We start from the raw sequence: 22,478 nt of genomic DNA on the forward strand, positions 1-22,478 counted from the left end.
GTTTGCAGCTCGGTCGCTGTGGGTGTGTTTGTATGTGTGCATGTGTGTCTATGTTTGTTTACGTTTTGCATTTTTCGTATCTGTGTAAATGTGTATGTGTGTGTTGGAGTAGAAGCCGTAGGAAAACTGTGAATAGGGTTACAAACAACACCACAACTTGTTTCTCGATTGCATACTTTAAGGCGCTTCGAACGACGCGCCTTAAATCATGTAATCTGTATGACACAAGTCTCATGTTATGCGTTTCTTAGTCGTTCTTAGCAAGACTTCAACAGCCAGGGGCTAGTGTGTGATGTTGATTTATATTTTTTTATTGAGTTTTAAGGTTGTGTTTGTCGTGTTTGGTACTTGTTTCGGTCGAAAGAGAAGAGATAAAAATCAAAAGCTCAATTTACCGTCATCCCCACAATCTTCGTCCGGGTCGTCCTCCTCGGTGTCGGTGGATTTGGATTTGCCGAGATTTTTCAGCTTTTTCCGCTTGGCCGCTGCACGCCGGCGAGCTGTTGTCGGTGCAGCATGAAAAGAGTACACAAAAAAAAGTATGAATAAAAACCGAATCGCACGGCAGCGAGAAAACATAAACAGACGTCATGGGCAGAACAACAGTTGATGTAACTTTGCCATGTGAAATGCTCTCGCTCTCTCTCTCTTTCGAAGCGTCATACTCTCACTCTCTGGGAGTTTTTCCCGCGCACTAAATAACAACACGCACACACGCGCGCGCCCGGAACCGTCACCTGGGTTCCACGAGCACACGCTCACGTGATAAGCGTGAACTCTCCGGTCGGTTCGCGCGTGTTCACTCGACAGCCTGCGTTCATTTCGTGCGGTGTAGTTCATCGGTAGTCGTGCTGGTGTTTGAGGGTTGGTGTTGCACTCGTGGGAAGTAAACCGTCTCGCCCATACACCACTCGTCCTACGTGGCGGTGTGTTGGTTCTTGGCTCGGAGCACTGCGGCCGGCGCATGCGAAGTATGCTGGGAAATGGTTGGTGTATGTTGTTTGTGCAATAGCGAGCGAGCATACGGCACACGTGTCGTCCCCGGTGGCAGGTGTCCAATTTCCCCGATTGAGACAGAGAGAAGATCGGGACGTTCGGAGAGCGAGGGGTCGGGTGTACAGGGTGAGAGGTGCGTGGTGCGGTTTGCAGGGCAAGGAAACCCTGGGAAGGGGGCATAGGGTTTGTTCTATTTATTCCTTGCATTGTTCCATGTGTGTCGCTGCGGTGAACCAAGTATGTAACGCGATGTCATAATTTATGGCGTTCCAATTTCCTACCGCACGGGAGGCACCGGGGGTGTTGGTGCGCATTCAATATACACACACACATACACAAATTCATACAGAGAGCATGTATCGGATGGGGATTGTTGTGCGGTGCATAGAGAGCAGGCGGATGATATTAAATCTGCATTTCCGTTCGATACACTACCACCAACTGCCATGACACAACGGTTAAACAAATGCTGTACTACGAACCTTCCATAATGTGCAACCGTTCCTCCTCGGTAGTGCGCTCCTCGGCCAGGATCACCTCCTCTGTGGGTGTGTTTGTGTGTTTAGGGGGTGTGTGTGCGTGCAAATGTCACCGTATAGGCGTAGAAGGTGCGAGTTGACGCGGTTCCGGTTCCAATTTCCAGATGGTAGCCGTCCAGTTCGATGGGGATGGGCAGCACACAACAGCACAGGGAGTACGTACGTGTGGTTTTGTGTTTGTCGCATGTGTGTTTGTGTATGCGTGTGTGTGTGTGTTTGTGTATCGAGAGTTGCGATGGGTGGTTTCGGTTGAAATGGGAGAATAAAATGACGAGAGTAATTAGTAAGCCAATTAGTAGGCGCGCTCCGCAGTCGCTCAGCGTATGGGGACGTGAGGATAGTGGTTTGCTGAGGGATGAAGGGTACGGGCCGAGCCAAAATGGTACGGGAATTCGTGCAAGATTTGCCGTAGCCGGATGATAGCGTGCAGATAGGGATCATTGGAGCATCCAGAAATCCCCCCGGGTTGGCAAAAGCTCCGCCGCCCTCGGGCGTGTTTTGTGCCCCCATACAGAGCCTGCCTTCCCGGTGGGAGGGGTTCAGAAGAGCGGGGGTAGGTGTCGTGTGCAGTGTGTGGGATGCCGAAAACGGAATGTGGTGGTTCGTACACAGGCAGGGGAGGGGGGGGGGGGGGGGTTTGCACATGCACAAGCCAAAACAATAGCAATACTCTACCCGCTTTACAAATCCACTCGACGTAGCCGTTTAGCTCTTTTTCTAGCTGCTGTTGCCTACGTAGCTTCAGAAACTCTTGGCGGTTTTCTACCTTTTCCCTCTCCTTCGCAAACTCTCTACGGGGAGGAAAGGGAAAATAGGGCGATAAATGGTTTTTGAAGAGAATCGTAGGTTAAAACCAAAAACAATGGGAGCCATACAACAAGCGAAACGGAAAAGAAAAACAGAAAAAAACAGAAAGTTCGACTGTACGTTGCGCGTTTGCCTAGGGCGCGGGTTACTTATCTTTGCTGCTTTGCGTTTGCTGATATTTTTTTTTGTCTGAAAGCTCGGCGCACAAAAGAACGGAAGTGGTTACAGAACGAAATAGATACATTGTTTTGCGTGTAAATGCTTGCCGCTGTAAGAGCTGGCTGAATAGTACGGGGCAGGGCAGGGAAACTAGGTTGGGGAGGAAGGGGATTGAGCTGAAAAGAAAATCGTTCAAAAAGGGAACTAAAACCGGGAGTGGCCTGGCGAGCATTGCGGCAGTAAGAGCATAAAGGGGAAGTTTATTACAAAGGTTGTGTGGGTGGGACGGGGTGGGCCTATGGGAGCAGATCGTTCGAGCGTGCTAGGCGAAGCCGATCGGATCTGGTTTAATGGGGGCTTTTTTTTTAATCTGTTACGGAGGGTTCGGAAGAGAGCAAAACAAATCAATTTTAAAACCTGCTTGAGTAATCCAGTCGAGATAGGATGTCATTGCTTCGACAAACATTTGCCTGGAGCGACACTTGTGAAATTGAGCCTGTCGCTCAACGCGTCCCCTTTCGTTGGAAAACTCTCTGCGCGACGTGGCGGGACGTGAAGGAAGGATGTAGGTGTGTGTGTGTGTGTGGCACAGACACGGACACAGATTTTTTTTGGTTTGGTTTTTTGGGCACAAATTACATATCAAAACAAACACAAGAGGTACGTTAATTGTTGTGTGAGTTAATACCGGACGAAAACAAAAAAACAAATCTTTGAAGAACGAAACGCAATGAGTGGCAGCCTGCTAAAAGGCAGCATTAAGTGCTGACCCTTGGCCAACAAATAAATCAATTTTGTTTTTGGTACGTGTGACGAAAAATCATCGATGGCCGGTCCGGCCGGTCCAGTGTGAAACCACGTATACCTACCCGCTGAGCACACCGAGCACTAGATTAAGCATGAAAAAGGATCCCAGCACGATGAGCGGCACGAAGTAGATCCAATTAAACGTTGACCCGAGCGCATCGTTGGTCTGGAAGTACAGCGCAGAGAAGCATGCAGAATGAAGTATGTCGAACGCAGGGTGACCACCCCAAGCGGTGGCCAAACCTACCCAGTACAGGATTGCCGTCCAGCCCTCCATCGTGATGCACTGAAAGACGGTCAGCATGGCGAACCCAATATTATCGAAGCTGGTAATACCGAAGTTGGGCCCTTCCCACTGCTCGATGCACGTGCTGTCGCTGCTGTTGCAGACGTACGCACCGGTCGGTGCTATCGTGTCGTTATCTGCATTGCAAGGCGTCGGGAATTCGCCCTCCTTCACGATTTGAGCTGCACGGTGCGGAGTGGAGTGCGAAAAGCGATTACTGGAGCTGGTGCAAATGCTTTGCGCGCCATTACAGCGCTATCGCGCGCGTACTTACAGATATCCTCTAAGCTATAACAGCTCCTGTGTAGCGCACCGGAGTAAAACTCTAAGCCTATGATTGCAAAGATAACAATTGCAAACAAGACCAACAATCCTATCTGCAGCAAGGGCGCCATGGCTTTGATGATTGATTTTAAGACTACTTGTAAACCTGGACAAAGTTGGCAAGTTAGTCCGCACGAGTGACAAAAGAAAGGGATGGTCGGAGAGCGTGTGTTAGTGGGTCATGAACAAATCATAAATTAACTTCAGCTTCATTCAACTACAGGTGTAAGCAGTACTAGAAACGACAAAAAAGCTGCTTACGAAGTAAAATGAGTTGTGCATGATTACATAAAATCGGGCGTTTTGCTATGAAAATTGCATAAATTTAGGAGTGTATTAGATTTAATGGATGCTTTTTGCATGAAATAATGCTCTTAGAAGCTTGTTCGTCGTTTCAGTATATTTACAGGTGCTAAACAAGTGTACAGCAATGATACTATGAAAACAATAACACGAATACTTTTACTGCAACCTTAAAATATTTAGTGGAGTTCTAAAATATTGTTTTTTTTTCATAATCTACAAAACAACTTTAATGAAATTTTAAAAATTAAATAAACAACTAGAACCTTACACAATTAAGAAAAAAGTGAAATTTTGAAATTATTACTTTATAACTAATTAATATTTATTATTACAACGAAAAGTAGAAATAAATAAATAAATACGCTACATGTACTACTGCTAGTTTTGCCTGTCGGCGTCTAGGATTGACTACTCACTAGGAATTCCAGAAACTAATTTTAAGGGCCTTAACACACGGATCGCCCTTAGTGTTCTCAGATCTACTTCCGGTCCCTTTTGGGGGAACAATGTGATGAATCTAGCAAACAGAGGAGTAATTCCGAGGGTAAAAAAGTGTTCAGTTTAGACGTTGTTAGTAAAAAAAATAAATTACTTAGCACTAGCACTAGGGGCGTGGGAAGGATAAAAATAAAGCGACTCAAATTGGGCTGTCAGCAGTTGGAGATTTATGCGAAACGTCGTATTATAAATTGCTGGCCAGATTTAGTCCATTACGATGCAACCTTCGGGGTGCCCACTTCACGCGGTCATCAACGACTTGATGCTGATGGCAATGGTCGATGGTATGGAAATTTTTACGACACTCCGAACTACAGAACCGAATCAGAATAGTCAAGCTTTCTCCTCATTTATACCACACTTGACCTCGTGACGAGTCGGGTTGATCCTATTAAGGTCAATTTCACCAGCAGGTACCCTGCCGCGTCCCGCTGGGCCCCAGTAACCTTGTCCTGGCTTACGGTTTACGATGGATTTTGCATATCACTCTCACCCAGGGTCTTGACATACTTAGGCCACGAAGTTTGGGAACACGGTGGACGAATCGTTAGCGTTGAGTGGACCGTTAAGTAACTAAAGAAGAAGACAAACCCCTCTACATCCTAGATACTATTCCTAGCGTATAACGAAACGACAAATCGCTGTGTAACAGTAAGGTAGGAACGAAAAAGAAAAGAAAACAACTAGTAGCAATTAACTGCTGGCAGCAGTTCCCATTCAACCAAAGCCGGCCGACGGGAAGCCACCGCCACCGAACACACGCGCAAACGGTTAGTAGAACGATCGGTCGAAACACCGTACTTGTCTAGCACTAGCAACTGGCCACTATGGAGGAAAAAAAAAACACGCTATGGTTTCGCTAGCATTAATTGACAGTGACGAACGCTGCCGACACCGGCATCTTCGCTTACTTGGAATCCTTGAAACAAGCTTAAGCGGCCGCAAAACACGAAATGATCGAAGCATTCGCAAATCAACGTCAACGTTGGCCTCAGCGAAAATAGTCATTGAACTGTGCGCGAATGAATAAAGGGGTACGGTTAGTGGTTGGGGCTGTAATTGCAGGTGGATAGATTGTTAACTTCACGGCGCGATGCCGTTAGAAGTGTTTATGTTGCAGAAGAACAGCAAAACAACAACAACAAAACAATGAAACCGTGCTGTAGGCTGCTTAAAAGTCCGAAAGGTTTCCGCTGTAAAATAGAGTGAAATATTCCTCTCCCGACGCACAAAAAAAGGACGCTTTCACCTTTCACCTTACACTGTGGCCTACGACTTACCCCGTAACTACGACGAAAAAATCCATTATGTTCCATATGTTCCTGAGGTAGGAGTGTTTGTGCATAACAAACCCTAAGGCGAGGATCTTCAGTGATGCTTCGACGCAGAAGATGCCCAAAAAATATGCTTCCGTTTTTTCCAGCTTCTGAGCAAGTATCGTCTTGTCTCCATGAGGTAAGTGCTCCTCCAGAGCCAATACCACGCAATTGGCAATGATTGTCAGCAGCACAGCGTACTCGAACGGAGGCCATTCAATGATGAACCGTGTGTATCTACAAAGTGGGAGAGGGTGGGGAGAGTGGGGGAGAAGGGGTGGACGGGGAAGAGGAGATTTTGTTAATGCTTGGAACTTTTCGGCAAGAGCTTTTGGCGTGTGATGGCAGGATCCACCACCTACGTACTTCCTAATGATGTTGTCCTCTGATAAAATAAAGAGCGAGGTGGGTCCGCCTCCAGCCAGAGGCTGACCCCCTTGACTGCTGGGGCCACCCATTCTATCAGCTAAATAGTGGCCTCCTTTGCGTCCGAACTGAGTCCCGTTCGAGGTCTGACCTGCGAGCGCCGCTTCTTGAGCTGCAGCCAACCTGAAAAAAAAAAAAATGAATCGTTAGAGCGTATTCAAACTATTACATTATAACGTTTTAACACACAAAATATACATTTAGTTTTATTTTCCGATAAGTTGGGGTTAGATGAGTTTCTTTACAACCAGTGCTTCTAGTTTTTCTTGCACGTCGATTAATACCATAAGCTATCAATCAGCCAAAAGTTATGCAATCTACCGAACAAAGCTAGCTATCCAGCCGAAAGTGGCTGATTTATTCGTTCAGATAAGAATATTGGATTTTTTGTTGCTTAATATGACTTGACATTAGCTCACATACATTACAAATCACAAGAGACGTATTATGTGCCAACGTTGAAAAAAGAAATCAAAACTTAATTCTATCGACGATACTGCTGTACACCATCTCTGCTCAACGTTGCAGACCCTCAGAGCTACGCTCTTCTGCGGCGTATCATCTCCTGCGTTCAAGCCCACAGTGACTGATTACTATTTTTTCACCCTCCGTCACTACCAGCACCAACAACACGTTCGCAATTGCGCAACTACCATTAAATCAGGTCGAACGCTCCCAGCACTGGTCCTGCAGGTATGCATGCACGCCCATCGCTCGAATGATGATGTTGGCGATGGACTGCAGTCAGCCGCCCCTTGATAAAAGGATGAGGAACTCCCTCATCAGCATTAGCAAAAGCACCGAGGGGAAGAGCGAAAGCACCATAATCAGACTGTTACGCTGTTGCTGATGCGACGCCCGTACTTCGTTAGTCGATGGCGATGGTATTCTACGGTGTGCTACCGGATCGACCTGTGCATAGATAAATTTAGACCTGGATGCTGCTTCGTGAACAATGCTGCCATGATATGTTGCATGCATGCTGCATTCGGTGAGTGGCAGCAGGATCTTCATCCTGGGATGAAAAGAATGCTTGCGCTATACATTACTGGCCTCTCCGCCCCTTCCTCAGTTGCAGCTTATCGTCCCATAATAAAGTTCATCAACCGCCAGCCGGGCAGACGGAAACGGAACTGGGTCACAGATGGCCCCTGGGATGCAGAAAAGTTACACGTTCAATTCCTATTGCTGCGACGGTGCAGCGTTATATAGTGCGAGAGACGCCTGATGTGCTACCGTTTAGCTTACGTGCTCTGCTTTTAATCGACTCGTAACGCGCTTCGCCTATTAAACTCACGCGAGTTTCACGCCCGAGGCTACGCCGCGTCATTTGTTTCTGATTCAAACAAGTAGCAAATTGTGAATCGTGCTCTGCCAAACAACTTTTACTACCTATGCCTTCATTCGCTGTACAAATCACAACACTTATTGCTCGCTGGCCTCATACTAGTGGGAAGTAAGGTGACGCGAGGCAAACAAGTAGGCTAAGAGATGTAGCACAAACCGAGAGATATGGCTTTCAGTCACGAAATCGGACCTGTACCGTGCCTACGGTCTGCGGTTATGATAGAACCGATTTGTTGTACGAGGTTATGGCATGCAGAATGGACGTTGCGAGTGGAGCGAGTGACGCTGTGGTTAGATAGATATCGCACTTGAAGCTCGGCAATGATTTATGATTAATTTCCATCGATTTTTGTACACCGTCTATACGCGAGTGTGAGTTTCCAAAATAAGATTCATGGAAAACGTAACTAAAAAATCTTTCTAGTGCTTTTTAAACACATTCAATGATACATTTCAGAAGTACTTTAGATCGGTATGAGCGCCTAAATGTATGCAGAAAAAAGTCAATAATTATTCTACTCATTGCTCTTTCATGAATTCCTTCTTGCAATACATATGGTATACACTCAACATAAATTTGTCATAATTGTAGCACACTCCTCTCAAGAAAATAAATGCTCGAAGCCCTAACAACTTCGGAACAATGTTTGGTCCTTCGAACCGGATAGCCGCTTCGATCTGCTCTGTTCATTCTCCTGTCTGCCTATATTTCTTCACATTGCTCGTTATTTTATTGCACATAGTTCAATCTAACAGCAGTGGCATCCGGGTGCTCACTTTCGCGCAATGAAGCTATGGAATATCTAATTGGCTGTTTCCTGTCCCCTTTGAATGGCCTTTTACCGTTCGTTACCATTGCTTCCGCTGTTCGAAAGCTCTTTTTTCTACCGAGCGACAGTGCACGGGGCCGTCTGCTAATCGCAGACCGTTTATGCTGCGTGACATCGTTCGCCCTCGAACGATGATTGATGTCGGTGGATGGATTCCACATCGCTGCCCCGCGTATCAACTGTTGCGCGCCCAAAACCGTCGGGAAATGGGCTCGGACCGAAACAGCGGGCCGGAAAGCCGTATTGCGTGACACTGTTCGAGTCGCAAGTTGACTGTCGCTAAAAATTACGATTAGCGACGAGAAAGTGAGTAAATTATATCCTCCACGATGAGTCCCGCGAGAACGGGCATGGGGGACAACGCCAACGCAACGTCGCTCGGAAGGGCAGAGGCATGCTTGTTTATCATTTCCGGCATCGTTTAGGGAACGGTCCGGGGCGGCGTAACGATCGCATATCATGAAATCACCATAAATTCAGCTGAACACACCATTCCAAACCTGCTTCTTTCTCGGCAACTCTGTCTCGGTGTGTTTGTACCGACCAATCCGAATCTTGCCATAAATTGTTATGTCCTTCAGGTTTACTGCTTTCGTTTATGACACCACGCAGCACGTGCCAGCCAGCTCCCCCGCTTGCCCTCGGCGTCTGTCAAAATGCTAAGCTTTGGCGAGCACTTAATTCACCTGCAGATTTGGCCCTACCTTCGTCGGCACTGGACACCGGCACATGTATATGCTTCAGCTTTTATTCGGTATCGCTTACCACCAACCTGCCCGAAAGGATAATGCCCCAAGCGGAGAACACGCGCCCAACCGTCGCTGTATCTCGTAGCGCATAAAACATTCAAACGATAATGCATTCCCGGCCCGGCCCCGGCTATCTTGGCACCTAGCACACCCCGTCGCCTATCGCCTATCAATAAAAACGGATACGAAATCATGTAAAGTGACATAAAACCGTCAAGCGTGACATAAACTTCGAACCACAGGATACTACGGCCGCCACATGTCACACACATGCGGCTGCTAGTAAAACAATCGAACACTCAGCCCAAAACCGGAACGTTCCGACCGGACCCGGAATGGAACACGAACAGCAACGGGGGTTAGACAAAGCTGTCTCTCTAAATTATGTATACACACGATTACGTCACACTCGATGATACACACACACACAAACAAACACACGTACAAGGCACGACACCAGGACGGTACAGAACAACAGTTGCACCCGCAACGGGCGAGACCTTCACGCGAGTTGCTCGAGTGTTGGGCGCTCGAAAGGCGAAGTGCACACGGTATGGTTGGCTTACTAAAAGCGCCAAGGATCAATCCAGTGTGCCTGTGTGGGCAGGAATCGAAGTGGAAATATTAATGTGAACTCTATGGGAATGGTGGAGAGGGGAAGGAAAAAAAAAAAACGAAGGCGCACCCTGCCCCCAACCAACCAACCAACCAAACGTAAATATAGAATGCACGGCGATGATAATGGTGAGCTAACCAAACCTTTCCTACACGAACATGGCTCTAACCTCCCATACCCCTGCGCACCCACACACACCCGCACCGTGTGCAATAATCGATAAGTCAACACATAAACAAGTCTGACGCTGTACCGCTCGCTCGGCTCAAGTGTGCCAGACCGTATTAACCGTCCGCTCGGCAAATGGCGATGGCGAGGGCTGAAGCGCGAGACACGACCGATCGGGCGAACCCGCTGAAGCAACATGCGCTACACACCCGTCCGTCCGTCCGTGGTGGCTGTTCCGACACGTGGTGGTTTTTGGAAAATAATTTCCCTCGCACACATAAGAAAAGCGCGAGTGCTACCCAACCGCCCCCGAAGGAGTTCCCACATGCCAACCGCCTGCGTCATTGTGATGGAACGGAAAGTCTGCCGTGGGGCCGTTTTATTTTTAGCTTGCCGGGTGAGGGTGAGGGCTCCCTATGATGCTACGACGTGTGTGTGTGACGAGTGCGCTTCCTGCTCCCCGGAAAGGATCGACTCTTTCGATGTGCAGTGATCATCATTAGAGCGAATACGATTGATGGCCGCCCATTCGTTATTACTGCCCGCCGCGTCAAATGATTACGATGAGCCCGCGTTTTATGTTACGCTGGGCACAATTTGTGCAAACCTGTGTGCCCTTTTCCCCGTGGAATCGTAGCTGCTTGTACGGCACAAGTATCGTGGCGGAATTATCAAATTACCGCTGGTGGGGGTTGAAGCGGCCGGGTAATGCTCCACCGCGCACCACTAGATTGAAAGATATCGGCCACACATCGGGTTCATTACGTCGTGCTGGACCGCTCTGCTGGTGGTATGGAACGCTCCAACCACGCTTGAAAACCCGGTGGCGACCATCCTCGAGACTACGTGGGACATCAGGAAAATGCGACCAAGATCAATAGAGCGCGTGTCCTTGAACGTGCTCTAACAATGTTACCACGTAACGGTTGCCGCCACGCTGCAAAGGCTTGCCCTCGCTCGCTCTCTCTCTCTCTCCGCACGGCAAAAACATGAGCCGTATCGATTTTGCACTGGAAGCTGGATGAGTTATTGTGTGCGTTTTTGTGTCTATGTGTGTGTGTGTGTGGTGTGTTTATTGTCTCATTTTTCCTTTCCGTTCACCTGCCACTTTGCTCCATTGCTTTCAAGTAGTTTCAGGCACGGGCAGAGAACGACGAGCGACCCCGGAGCGTCCACACCCTTGCAAGGTCAGCCGTCGTAAGCGTCCGCCCGATTCTCGGCCCAGCCCAGGCAATGGCTTAACCCCCGGTGAGCAGCAAAACCGGTATGTCTTTTCGCTTCGCCCCTTGAAGCAGCGGAATGGATTTTGGATTTTTTCTGTCCCTAAGCCCCGGGACGGGAGTGTCCGAAGCCCACCGAAGCCACCCCCAAAAACCCGCTGCCTGATTGACGTCGTGGGTCTGACAATGACAGTGAATTGGTAAGCCCCATTTTGAAATGGGGGGAAGAGTTTTCAAGCCTCATCGATGCTAATGGAGGCCGAGAGTAGCCCGACACACAAATTTGCAACTCGACCAGGCTTTTCACGCGATTGAATAAAGTGGCGTTAGGCTGGGAAGGGCTGTGATGTTCCGTACCGAACGGTTGCTCAAGCGTAGTAAATGGTTTTTTGCTCAGCTGAACGCCAATCGCTTGAATCGTTTGACCTTTGGGCCGGAAAACGACCGATGGCACAACAAAGGGTGGATCAAGTAATTCTCAGCGTGTACGGTGTTGTGTTCCGTATGATTAATGCATCTTTTCTCTTTTATTCGTTTGCCGGGGCCAACGGAATGTGGATAGGATTAGAAGGCGGCTCCGCATATATCATAGTTGGCTTATTAGTTTGACCCAGTTTTTAGAGAAAAATGACAGACCATTGGCAATGCTTTATGTAGGTCACACAGTTTTGTGTTTCATCCCGCATACATGTATCATTATTGTAGCACCAGGCTGCTCCTGTTCAAGCAATGCCTAGAAGCTTTCAGTAGTTTTGGGATCTTGTTAATTTGTTAATGATTATCGGTGCGGTAGATGTGTCATCTTTTTTTGGCTCAACAATCATTGGTCGGTCAAGACTTATTGATCCCCCCATAGCAGGGTAGTCAGTCCTACGCATGGCGGCACGGTCCATTTGGGGGCTTGAACCCATAACGGGCATGTTGTTAAGTCGTACGAGTTGACCACTGTACTACGAGACTGGCTGGTAGATGTGTCACTGTTGTTTATAAACTCCTTTAAGTAAACAAAATGCCCCAAAAGGGCAGTATTGTCGCGAACATTGCATACCTTTAGGCGTTTAGAGTAAAACTCACAGTTGGTGAAGCAAAAACAAATCAATGTATCAATCCTCTAGCCATGAAAGCTGATGTTGTTCAAACACATATGCTCACACACAAAACAAAACCTTCCCCTGCTCCCTAGAAGTTGCTTACAGTGGCACCGTAATTAACTCAAGCTGGTTTGAAATTCGATCGATGCTTGTTTTTTTTTCGTGCCTAATTTCATCTCATCGGTTTATTAGAGTGTGTCAGCAGAAAAGAACAAAGGAAAATCCCTCCCCCCGGGACCCGAAAGAAGCTGCCTAAAATTCTCAACACACATGCACCAGTGGAGCAGATCAAAGCGAACTCATCACCAGCGGCATCTCGGTCGGATAAGTTTGGACGGAAACGGGAAACGGTAATTCATACAATTTTCCAACCGATCAGTCATGGTTTGTGGGACACCACGAGACGCACAATGTGCGTAGTGCCTAGTTACAAAATATGTTGCCTGAAAGCGAGAAGCACTCTGATCTTTTGTAGCTTTTTTATCAACAGACAACATCACTTTCATTTTCATAGGATTTTGGGGCTTTATTTTATTCGCGCGTTGTGTACGATCAATATCAGTATACGATTTTATCACTGTTTTGGTGTTGCTGATGTGCCCTGCCCACAGTGATGAATGGGCTAACCATTCTCGACTCGAACGCCTCCACATTGCAACCGGCGACATTGGACGGGGAGTAAGCAAAGCACCGATACCTTCAAGGCAAGGTGACAAACAGGTTCGATAAATAGAACGAAATGCATTGATTTTCCTTGCCCTCCAAAGGTTTCTTTCCGCTCCGCTCGTATCCACCGGTTTCTGCTTCCCGCACTGTCGGGCGCTGCACAATGCTATGCGAGCACTTTGCGTTTGCATTCGACGCCGCGACAAGAAAGCAGGCGAAGCACAGAGTGCGCCCGTCGAAGGACACCAGTGCTCAGAACGGCAAAGCTTGTGTAGAGCATAGAGGGAAGGCCTGCTTATTATTAGTATTATTTTTTGCTATGCCTTTGTACTTTCTATCTGCTTGGTTAATGCTTTCGTGTTTTTCTACCCTCCCGCCTCCAATCAGTAACACCTCACCAGTACACCCACCGTCAGTTTTTCCCAGTGTGCAGTACCAGCGCTGGACGACCACAGGGCCATATTGGGTTACACCGAGCCACCGACGTAATTCATTTGTGCAGCCGCTGGGTTTGCTTTGCGTGGATCCAGACAGGCGGCCAAACACACAATACCCTTTGGGCGAGCGGAGAGCCCTTCCAGCAGACGCAGCCGATCCGAAAACGATCAGCTTCCAGCTGCCGTTTGCTTTGTTTCACCGATTTGCACTTTACCACTTCACCAAAACTCACACACACACACACACTTCCTTAGGATGCTGTGTCACACGCGATTTTGTGAACGATTTTAAATGATTTTGTTAGCAGCTTGCTCTGCCTTTGATATTATTCACCACAAAAAGAGGGAAGCAAAAAAAAAGACACACACGCACACACGCGGATTGTAGCGGATTTAGTAGCGCCGCAACACGAAGGAAAACACTCCACCAGACTAGGCGAGCTTCCGGGCGAACGGCACCAGATGGCGCCCCATGCACGAAACACGCTGCTCCGACACCTAGCTACTCGCTTTCTCTCTGTGGCTGTGTCATCTCACGTGCTGCGTTAGGTTGCGGGTTGGAGAGGGTATTTTTCAACACTCTCGTAAGCTACTTCGCTCGCCACGCACACACACAACACTCTCTTCTTTTGCTCTTTTTCTCTCGCTTTAGCGCTCCCCAATCAAGTCCCCTATCAAGCACATACGTGAAACGTGCGAAGCAGGCTTTGCTGCTGAACGACGACCGAGCGTCAAAGCCTTTTCCAGTAAACACACACACACACACACAAACAGACATAAACGAGCAGAGACACAACAGGGAACTTGTTTTCCACCCCCGCACGAAGGCATAATTTTGCTGCCCCTGAGCTCGCTTTGTTGGCGCACGCACACACACACACAAACACAGGACACATTTACGCTGCGCGAAAGGGAGAGGGAAATCAAGCGCGCTCGCTTGCTCGTTCACAGTTTGCTTCCTTCTCGTCGCACGACCACCACCACCACGGCGAGCGTACCATGGCGGTTGCTCCGTTTCCGCTGCTCGAAAGGATCGCACGAACACATTAAAACACACGGGAGAGCTTCCGATGCGAGGGCGAATAGAAGAGGCCTTTCTTTGCCTTGGACAATGCCACCACCGCCACCAACACCATCACGTACAAACCCAGTTGGGTGCTCCCGTTTTCTCAACTTTTTCCTGCTGCTGCTGTTTCTACTTCTTTTTTTACCACCACCTTCACGGTTACATTGGTGGGGAGGGTGAGGGAGGAGCGTAGGGGTTGAATGATGGGAGAGAGTCACTTGTGCTAAAGGAAAAATGGGCCATTTGGGGGTTGTGTTTTTTTTGTCGTTTGAAAGTGAACATAAAACAAAGAAGAGATAAAAGTGGAGGACGATTTGTGTGAGAGTTCGTTTTTTTCGGGAGCATTAATTAGAGAAAGAATAAGAGTCAGGAAGAGAAGCAGTGTGTGTGTGTGTGTGCGTGTGTGTGTGTGTGTGTGCGTGTGTGGGGGAAAGATTATTTGATGGCACCACAGTGAGGTGTTGGTTTTACCAACTTCAATTAATTTCAACTTTCCCGGCGGACACTCCCCATCATTGTTTCACTATGAATGCTTTCAGTGACCACTTGCATTAACCAATAGCGGGGGTAGGCGGTGGTTTGTAGGTAGCAGCAAGGTGGAGCCTTGCATCACTCAAATCGAATTAAGGTAATTAAATTTTAAAAAGCACTCCGGCAGCAGCCCCGCATCCAGCGCAGATGGCAGGTCCTGATACGAACGAATGGGGCAGGAAAAAACCCCTGGGCTTGGTGATAACTCTCCCCCATTTTTCAATGGTGCTGGCGGACAGACGGTTCACGGGCTTGAGTGGGTGGGGCGTTGTGCGATTCGCTTTGGAGCCCGTATTTTTTTTTTTTCTTTTCACTTTTCCCTGCTGACGATGCAACTCCACATTTCCATTGTTGCGCAAACGGAACGCAACGTCACAAGGGGGGGGGGGGGGGGATTTCTTTTTCACATTCAACTATTGCCACATCCCATGCGGGCTGTACGTTTTTTCACCTCCCAGCACGTACGCACGCACACACACAAACACTCATTTCAAGAGGGCAGCTTTTCTGTTCGGTATTTCGATCAACCGTTCGAGCACACAAAACCATTATTCCAAACCTTTTGGTGCCGCGCTGGCAATAATGAGAATGCACCGAATGACACCACCTTCCTGCCGCGCCACCTCCTGTACGACCCGTTTTAGGGGTGGAATTTTCTTCACTATGTTACTTTTTTTTTCCTCTAGCAAACGCGAGCACAAACACGTTCGAACGGCTTGGCTTCTGGAAAACGAATGAATGCACCGTTTCGTTTTTGGGATGGAAATGACTTTTCCATCCGAGCTATTTTACCACGTACACACACACACACACACACACACCCATATCCGGGGGGTTCATTCGTCGTCCGCCTGGAAAGCTACACGTAAACACACAAATTTGAATTGCCTATCGAACACGCGCGCACACACACACACACACCCACACAGCACTGCACTGATAGCACGTGTAGCAACTCGCACTGGTCTGAGCCGCCCCCACCTGAAGGGCTTTTTGTTTGGGTCGTGTGACGGCGCTGCGGGAAAAACTCAACCGGCCACTGTAAACGCACGCTGTCAAACCGGGAGCTACACGGGCCGGGGAGGGGAGGGGCGCATGCGGTCCATGGGTCGGGCGAGGCCACTGGTACGCAGGACGGTCGGTTTGTAAACAGTGCACACTCACCACCACCAGAAAATGAGTGACGGTCGGTGAGCAACTGCCGGGCGAGCTTTCAAACATTAGGCGTCTCCATTGAAATATTTCATGGATCTGTTGTTTTCCTTATTTTAATCATATCTCCCCAATATTGGTTTTGTAACAAATCAAACCGTCTTAAACGAGGCAGATACTTATCAAATCCCCGATGGAGATGCAAAAACGTCGTTAAACGTGTATTTGGTGTACATAGAAAATAATTCCTCTCACTGAAATATTTCAACCAAGCTTTCGAAAGCTCTCTCTCTTTCTCGTTTAGCGTTTTGAAAACGCTTTCCTTTAAAATTCACACCCGTCCATTTGGTATACTTACATGATGTCTCCTAGTTTCAGTCTTGTTTGAATTAATGCACAGCTTTTGTGGTCACTGGTCGTAACGGCTCGCCTTCGCCTCGGCGAGACACGCGGTGTGTTCGGCCCATCGGGTGGCTCGAGCTGCAGGTTGAGATTGTTCCCTAGGCGCACCATCGGGGACGAGCCCCGGCGGCGCGTCGACATGTGTCGACCTCCGACGCTTCCAATCATCTGTGGGAAAGGGAAGAAACGAAGCAAAGTTTAAGCAATTATTTAATTTTATTTCATTTTATTAAATTTTTTTTATTTTATTTTAAATATTTATTTATTTATTTTTTGTCAAATTACTCAACAAGAATGATGAGGCGCCCGAAATTATGAAATTAAAATTCAACATAAAAAGGTAAACATTGCACCACGCAACTGGTATTGCTATAATTAATTGAGTTAGCTACGAACACCAAACGATGCTGAGGTGAAGGAGCGTTACGTCTTTTTTAATGAGGTTGCAAAAAATTGCAGAACGATCGTTTTCTCGGTGCCAGCAATGCTGCATGCGACGCTTGCATACACGCTGAAATGGATGGTGGAATAAAAGTGCATAGCAAAACTTTCAACTCTTCCTTCCCACCAATTCTATGGTTTTCTATGGGCGTTGATGGCGGTATGCTGTAAAGAAAACGCACCGCCAAGAATGGAGCAACGAACTTTCTATAAAGTACAAGACTGGTAGCCGTCACGGCGTCAACGATAAAAAAGGAACCTATTGAGCGATGGCAAGAAACATTCGCCGGCAAGCAACGATGATACACACTCTAGAACGTTTCTGGTGCACTCCTTTGCTTTGCCCATACCATCTTCTACCTGTACTACGGTATCGGTGGGTGAAGAAGGGTATGAAACTAAAAGCCAGTTGATCCCTTGCAGCATTTTTCATCAACGCTCGAGATGTACACGAGCGACGTACTAAAGGGAAAGCGAATCCTTCTACCGGCTCGGTATGATTTTTATGATAAGGGAGTAAGAGGGGCACAGTGGGATGCATGGGTCGTAAATGGTACAAAAGCATTCAGCTACCAGCAGGTACGCTTCGCTACGGGAAAGCCACCTGCCGGGTGCATTTTATTTTTTGTGAAAACGGAGGAAGAGTGTATCTTTTCTTTCGGCGTGAAAAATAGTTCATTTCACCCATCACTGGGGCCCGCAGAAACCCGTCTGTGTAGCGCCATTCTTTCCTAGCAGTCACCGGCAGCGGTACGCCGTTCCTTCCGCTTTCCGCTGTGCTTATTCTTCCTTTGCCCCTCTACCTTGCAACAGTAGCAAACACATTATGCGCTTCGGAAATGGGAAACAACGCGTTCGAGCACCGCTGCGGGAGGAAACCGCGCTCCACAAGCGGCGGAAAAACTTGATCCAATAAGTTCTGGCAAAAACCTGTTGGATGGTACTGCCTTGCCCAAACACTGCCGTATCGCACGTCATCGCATTGCTTCATAAATCTATCAGCGGGTGCATTTTCCCGCCCTGTTATACAGTTTGCTTGATGCACTTGGCACTCCATCCTCCAGGGGAGCCGGAAAACCTCATCCTTTTGGATGGAGAAATATTTATATATTTTTTTGCAAAAAGAAAAGCACCATAGCATCGGCTTCAAACCATCGCACTAAAACACCCGGATGTAACACTAATTGTCGGTAATGGGAAAGTTTTACGACCTTCCGTCGCTTGTCCCCGAACAAGTTCGCCGTTCCATTGCGTTGCTTCGTCGCCTCTCAACACTCTGCAGCCCAGGTCAACACGGAAGCGATCCACGGGCACACGGGAACGCTGTTACTGTAACGTCTCGTGCAGCTCGTAAAAATGGTAATCGATGATCGGCACCAAACGCGAGCTGAATCGCTGAAAGCGCAACCGTTTGCGAACGCGATGCGGCAATGCAATCGAGTGCAGTTTGATAGCATTTTACACCACCTTCCTCAATTTCCCACGTATTGCATTGTGCATGTGTGTGTGTGTGAGTGTATGCACTTGTGGTTTGGTGTGAATAAAGCTGTCGCGCTTGGGATGGGATTACGTGAGCAGCACGCTTGGCGATGTTCGTTTGGATGGCAAGCATCATTGAGAATCAATTGAGCAAACTTTCGGATTTGGAAGCAGGAACAGCTGTTTTACCTTTCTCTTTAACGATGCTTTTATAATAATAATTCATACAAAGGTATCAGTTTTGAGTGAATGGAATATGAGGAGAGTTACAAAAACGCCTGAATGTAGGCTTTTTGTGATCGTGAACTTCCTTTTTTATTTCCTTACAATAAAAAATACAGCTACATGATTTCTTATTGTTGTTAATATTGTTTTTCGAATTTTTAGATTCGTCTAAAGGCCGGGGTACATTGTCCGTACTCGCTGGTGTAATTTCGATTTTCACTAGCGCATCTGGCGGCGGCTGGTGGAAGCTTTTTTTGGTCGTCGGGGGAATGGTTGCGCCGGATCTCAAAATTAATTAGTTTTTTCGCCGTTTTTTGATGCGAAAACGACTGAAACACTTGCACATCATATTTATCTATCAATTACAAAGCTTTTTCAATCCAGTTCAAGTAAAAAACATAAAAAATAACGAATTTTCTGGAGCGGCACCAAATTGTTTGGCAAAATGCTTCGGTCAGCCGCCGCCAGATGCGCTAGTGAAAATCGAAATTACACTAGCGAGTACGGACAGTGTACCCCGGCCTTAACAATGTAATGATCCTTTCTCGCATATTTTTGAATCGTTCTTATGATTTATTGGCATGTATTGGTGACTCAATGTGGGAAACACACAAAAATTAAAAAAAATATTGTTATTATTAATTTTACGTATACAAAAAAAAACCAGTAATGTTGATAAAATTGCATAACTGTGGACTGTTAACTCGAATATCAACATATAAAAGCATTACATACTACTAAAGCAAAACAAAACAACTTTTTGTGTTGGTTATAACAATTGTTTACGTACTATGTTTCTGTTTTCACTGTGTTGACATGTTACAGTACTCTAAACAGTGGTAAAAAGTTAACATTCAATGAAAAATTTAAATCGTTTCATGTAAAAAATAGTCGAGAGCGGCAACTGCACCGTTGAGAGCGAACAGTAATCCTGCTCATAGGACCTTTGCTATTTGTCGAGATCGAACAGAACAGCTTTAAAAAGGTTTTACAAATAAATGGTTCGTAAAAAAAGCGTTCCTACCAGTTTTCTGCGCAAAAGTGCCAACAAATAATTAAAAAAGCACCACACGAACATACTCATCAAGCTTTACATGCAAACACAATGCTTCAAAATTCTCCGCTAACCATTTTAATAAATCACAAGCAGCAGGTGACTTCGTCAACTTTTCAATCACAGCGCCTCGTTCGCCCCACACAAGCTTGCTCTTATCGTAAATCCAAACCCCAAACAGGCACTTCAAACACCACCAGCGGAGGTCGAGAGCTATTACGCTGTCTTAACCATAATACAATAACGGCGAAAGAAAATAAGAAAAAAAACTGTTAATCCTTTCCAGGAACCTGGGCGAATTTGGCGAAAACATCAACACTCTTTATACCTTTTTCCCGTCAAGCGAAAGGAGAAGTTGCGTTGCCCTGCCAAAGCACGATCGCCGCTTCATGCATTCGATGCTTTTAAATTCGCACAACACGCTCCCGTACCACAAGCGCGCCAGTAGTCAAGCATGGTTTTTTGTTGTTGTAAAGTACGTCGATAAGCTTCAAAAGAATTCTCCTTCCATTACGGGACAAGATTGAAACAGACTCACAAACACACACACACACACACATAACTCGTCATGGTTGAAACTTCTTACTCTATTCCGGTGCTGGTGCTGCACTGGTACGTTATGAATGGTACCGGTACGAGAGTGGTACGATGTTTTCCCATCGCAGGCAACAGTTTCAATGCGCGCCATACGGCATTTTCCCCGAACTAATATTCCATTCGCAGCCTGGGTGTGCAGCCCTTGTGTCAGCGTGACGGTGAATGACAGGTGTTTACGGGTAAGCAGCACGGGCTGTCGTTTATTTCTTCCACTCTCTCCCTCTTGTCCCACTCTCGAAGGATGAAATGCGCTTTTGCATCCACCGAGACTCGCCTTGGGAAATGCACCGATGCGATGGAAATGTTGTGTACGCTCGGGCGTAAGTTCTCGAACTTGCAGCTGCACCACCGACCGAAGCATACAATTTCGCACATGCATTCTTGGAATGCAATTGCGCAACTTGCATGCGGAGATAGGGAGAGAGAAAACTTTTCCATCATCATCAACAGCGTCCCGTAATAAGCTGCGTACTGGGGGCTGTATGGGTATCAAATGTACAGCAATCAACGCCACGCGGCGAATAGAAAAAAAACATGCAAAATACTTTCTGCCACGGCACCAAATATCAATTAAAAGCGAGGGATTGAAGTTTTTCTCCTCTTATTACGAAGCCTGCCTTCCCTGCAGCGATGCTGACTGTCGCGAGAAAACAGTCATTCCCTGTTTGATGTTATCGCAGGGCATAAAGCATCACCCTTTTCATCTCACCCATTTCAGGCACTCATTTTAGTGTGTGCTTGGCCCTTGGTGCGGTACGTTGTTATGTTTCATCTCTCTCTCCACTTTGTCCACATTTCCACACTTTCCCATCAGTGTCATTCCTTCTTTAATCTACTCCATGTATAATTTAACAAGCACACGGTCAGCGAACCAAACCGAAAAAACACTAACTGCCACAGCCAAACACACACGCGCGGCACCCTTTTGGACGCGGATACCGTTTCCCCAAAGCTGTAGAAATTCAATTGTCTACGGCCAGGGGAGTTAAAATAAACGAGCTCTGGGACGGGCACAAAGTGTGGCAAACCGCTGACAGGACAGGTTCGAGGCTCACCTTCAGGGGGTGAGGAAAGCCTCTTTTAATGCGCGGCAAAGAGAGGGGGCAGAAGAGAAACGTCCTGAAAACGGGGAAGCAAGAAAACCGGACCGAAGCCGGCGCTGTACTCACCTTTACCTAGTGCCGTGCGTGCTTCGTAAGTTGCTCAAACAGTGTCAACTGATCCCCTGGTAGTCGAACATAATTTCAGTCTGAAAAGGAAAAACGTCACGTAACAGAGATTAATGGGCAGGAATACATTTTTGTTCTATTCGTTTTGTAAAGGATACGGCAACGGATTCACGGCGAAACGGGACGATGGGATACGGCGCTCTCTCTCCGGCAGGCACGTTCCTTGGGAACGGCGTTGCCCCATTATAATAGTGGAGCGTTTTATGTTGACGAACGGTGGAACGTTCTTTCGTAGAATAATATTCAACGAGCAAGAAAAATGCACCGCACAGAATCATATTTTACTACACCTTCAAAGTTCACCGTACATTTTTGCTTTATTTTTACCAGACGTTCGCGTAATGTCCCATCGCTGGGAAGGTAAAACGCTCACTTCCGTTGCCTACCTCGCATTTTTTTTTTCTGTTTGTGTCCTTTAATTGTATTGCATAGAACAAACGCCAGACAGCAACAACAACAACAAAAGCACAACAACTTTGCTAAAACTCCAGGCAGATGGAAAACAACGCACAGCACAGTCATTGGTGACTGTTGAGAAAATGGGAAATGGAAAAGCAGACACAACAAATGGCTTCATTTTTGCATCTTTTCTTATCGCTTAATCAGCACGTCTGGACGTATTTATTCTAGCTTTCTTTTCTAACTTCGTTGTTGAACTGTTTTAAGGTAAAACTAAAATCTCGTTTAAATGATAATTTTCCTGTTTTGGAACTG

The 22,478-nt window shown here is 47.1% G+C and overlaps 1 protein-coding gene across 17 annotated transcripts in view; it reads right to left on the reverse strand.

Annotated features, from left to right (window-relative positions):
- The window catches only part of LOC120953825 (voltage-dependent calcium channel type A subunit alpha-1-like), an 85,521-nt gene that overhangs the window by 33,036 nt on the left and 30,007 nt on the right, over nt 1–22,478 (reverse strand). For 16 of the 17 annotated variants that reach the window (XR_005751412.2, XM_049605510.1, XM_049605509.1 and 13 more), the window contains 11 exons: nt 21,705–21,784; nt 16,696–16,907; nt 6,405–6,587; nt 6,003–6,275; nt 4,641–4,741; nt 3,869–4,024; nt 3,556–3,776; nt 3,371–3,474; nt 2,211–2,326; nt 1,479–1,538; nt 396–500 (listed from right to left, as the gene is read on the reverse strand). Coding sequence is in view for 16 of the 17 variants with exons in the window: in XM_049605510.1 (XP_049461467.1) it covers nt 396–500; nt 1,479–1,538; nt 2,211–2,326; nt 3,371–3,474; nt 3,556–3,776; nt 3,869–4,024; nt 4,641–4,741; nt 6,003–6,275; nt 6,405–6,587; nt 16,696–16,907 (1,531 nt within the window). In the remaining variant the exon portion in view is untranslated. Of the gene's footprint in view, nt 1–395; nt 501–1,478; nt 1,539–2,210; nt 2,327–3,370; nt 3,475–3,555; nt 3,777–3,868; nt 4,025–4,640; nt 4,742–6,002; nt 6,276–6,404; nt 6,588–13,561; nt 13,907–15,744; nt 16,246–16,695; nt 16,908–21,704; nt 21,785–22,478 lie in introns of those variants that run through there. The other variant, XM_049605511.1, reaches the window with a different exon arrangement.

The sequence above is a fragment of the Anopheles coluzzii genome, chromosome 2, assembly GCF_943734685.1.
Source record: "Anopheles coluzzii chromosome 2, AcolN3, whole genome shotgun sequence".
Classification (NCBI taxonomy): Eukaryota; Metazoa; Arthropoda; class Insecta; order Diptera; family Culicidae; genus Anopheles; species Anopheles coluzzii.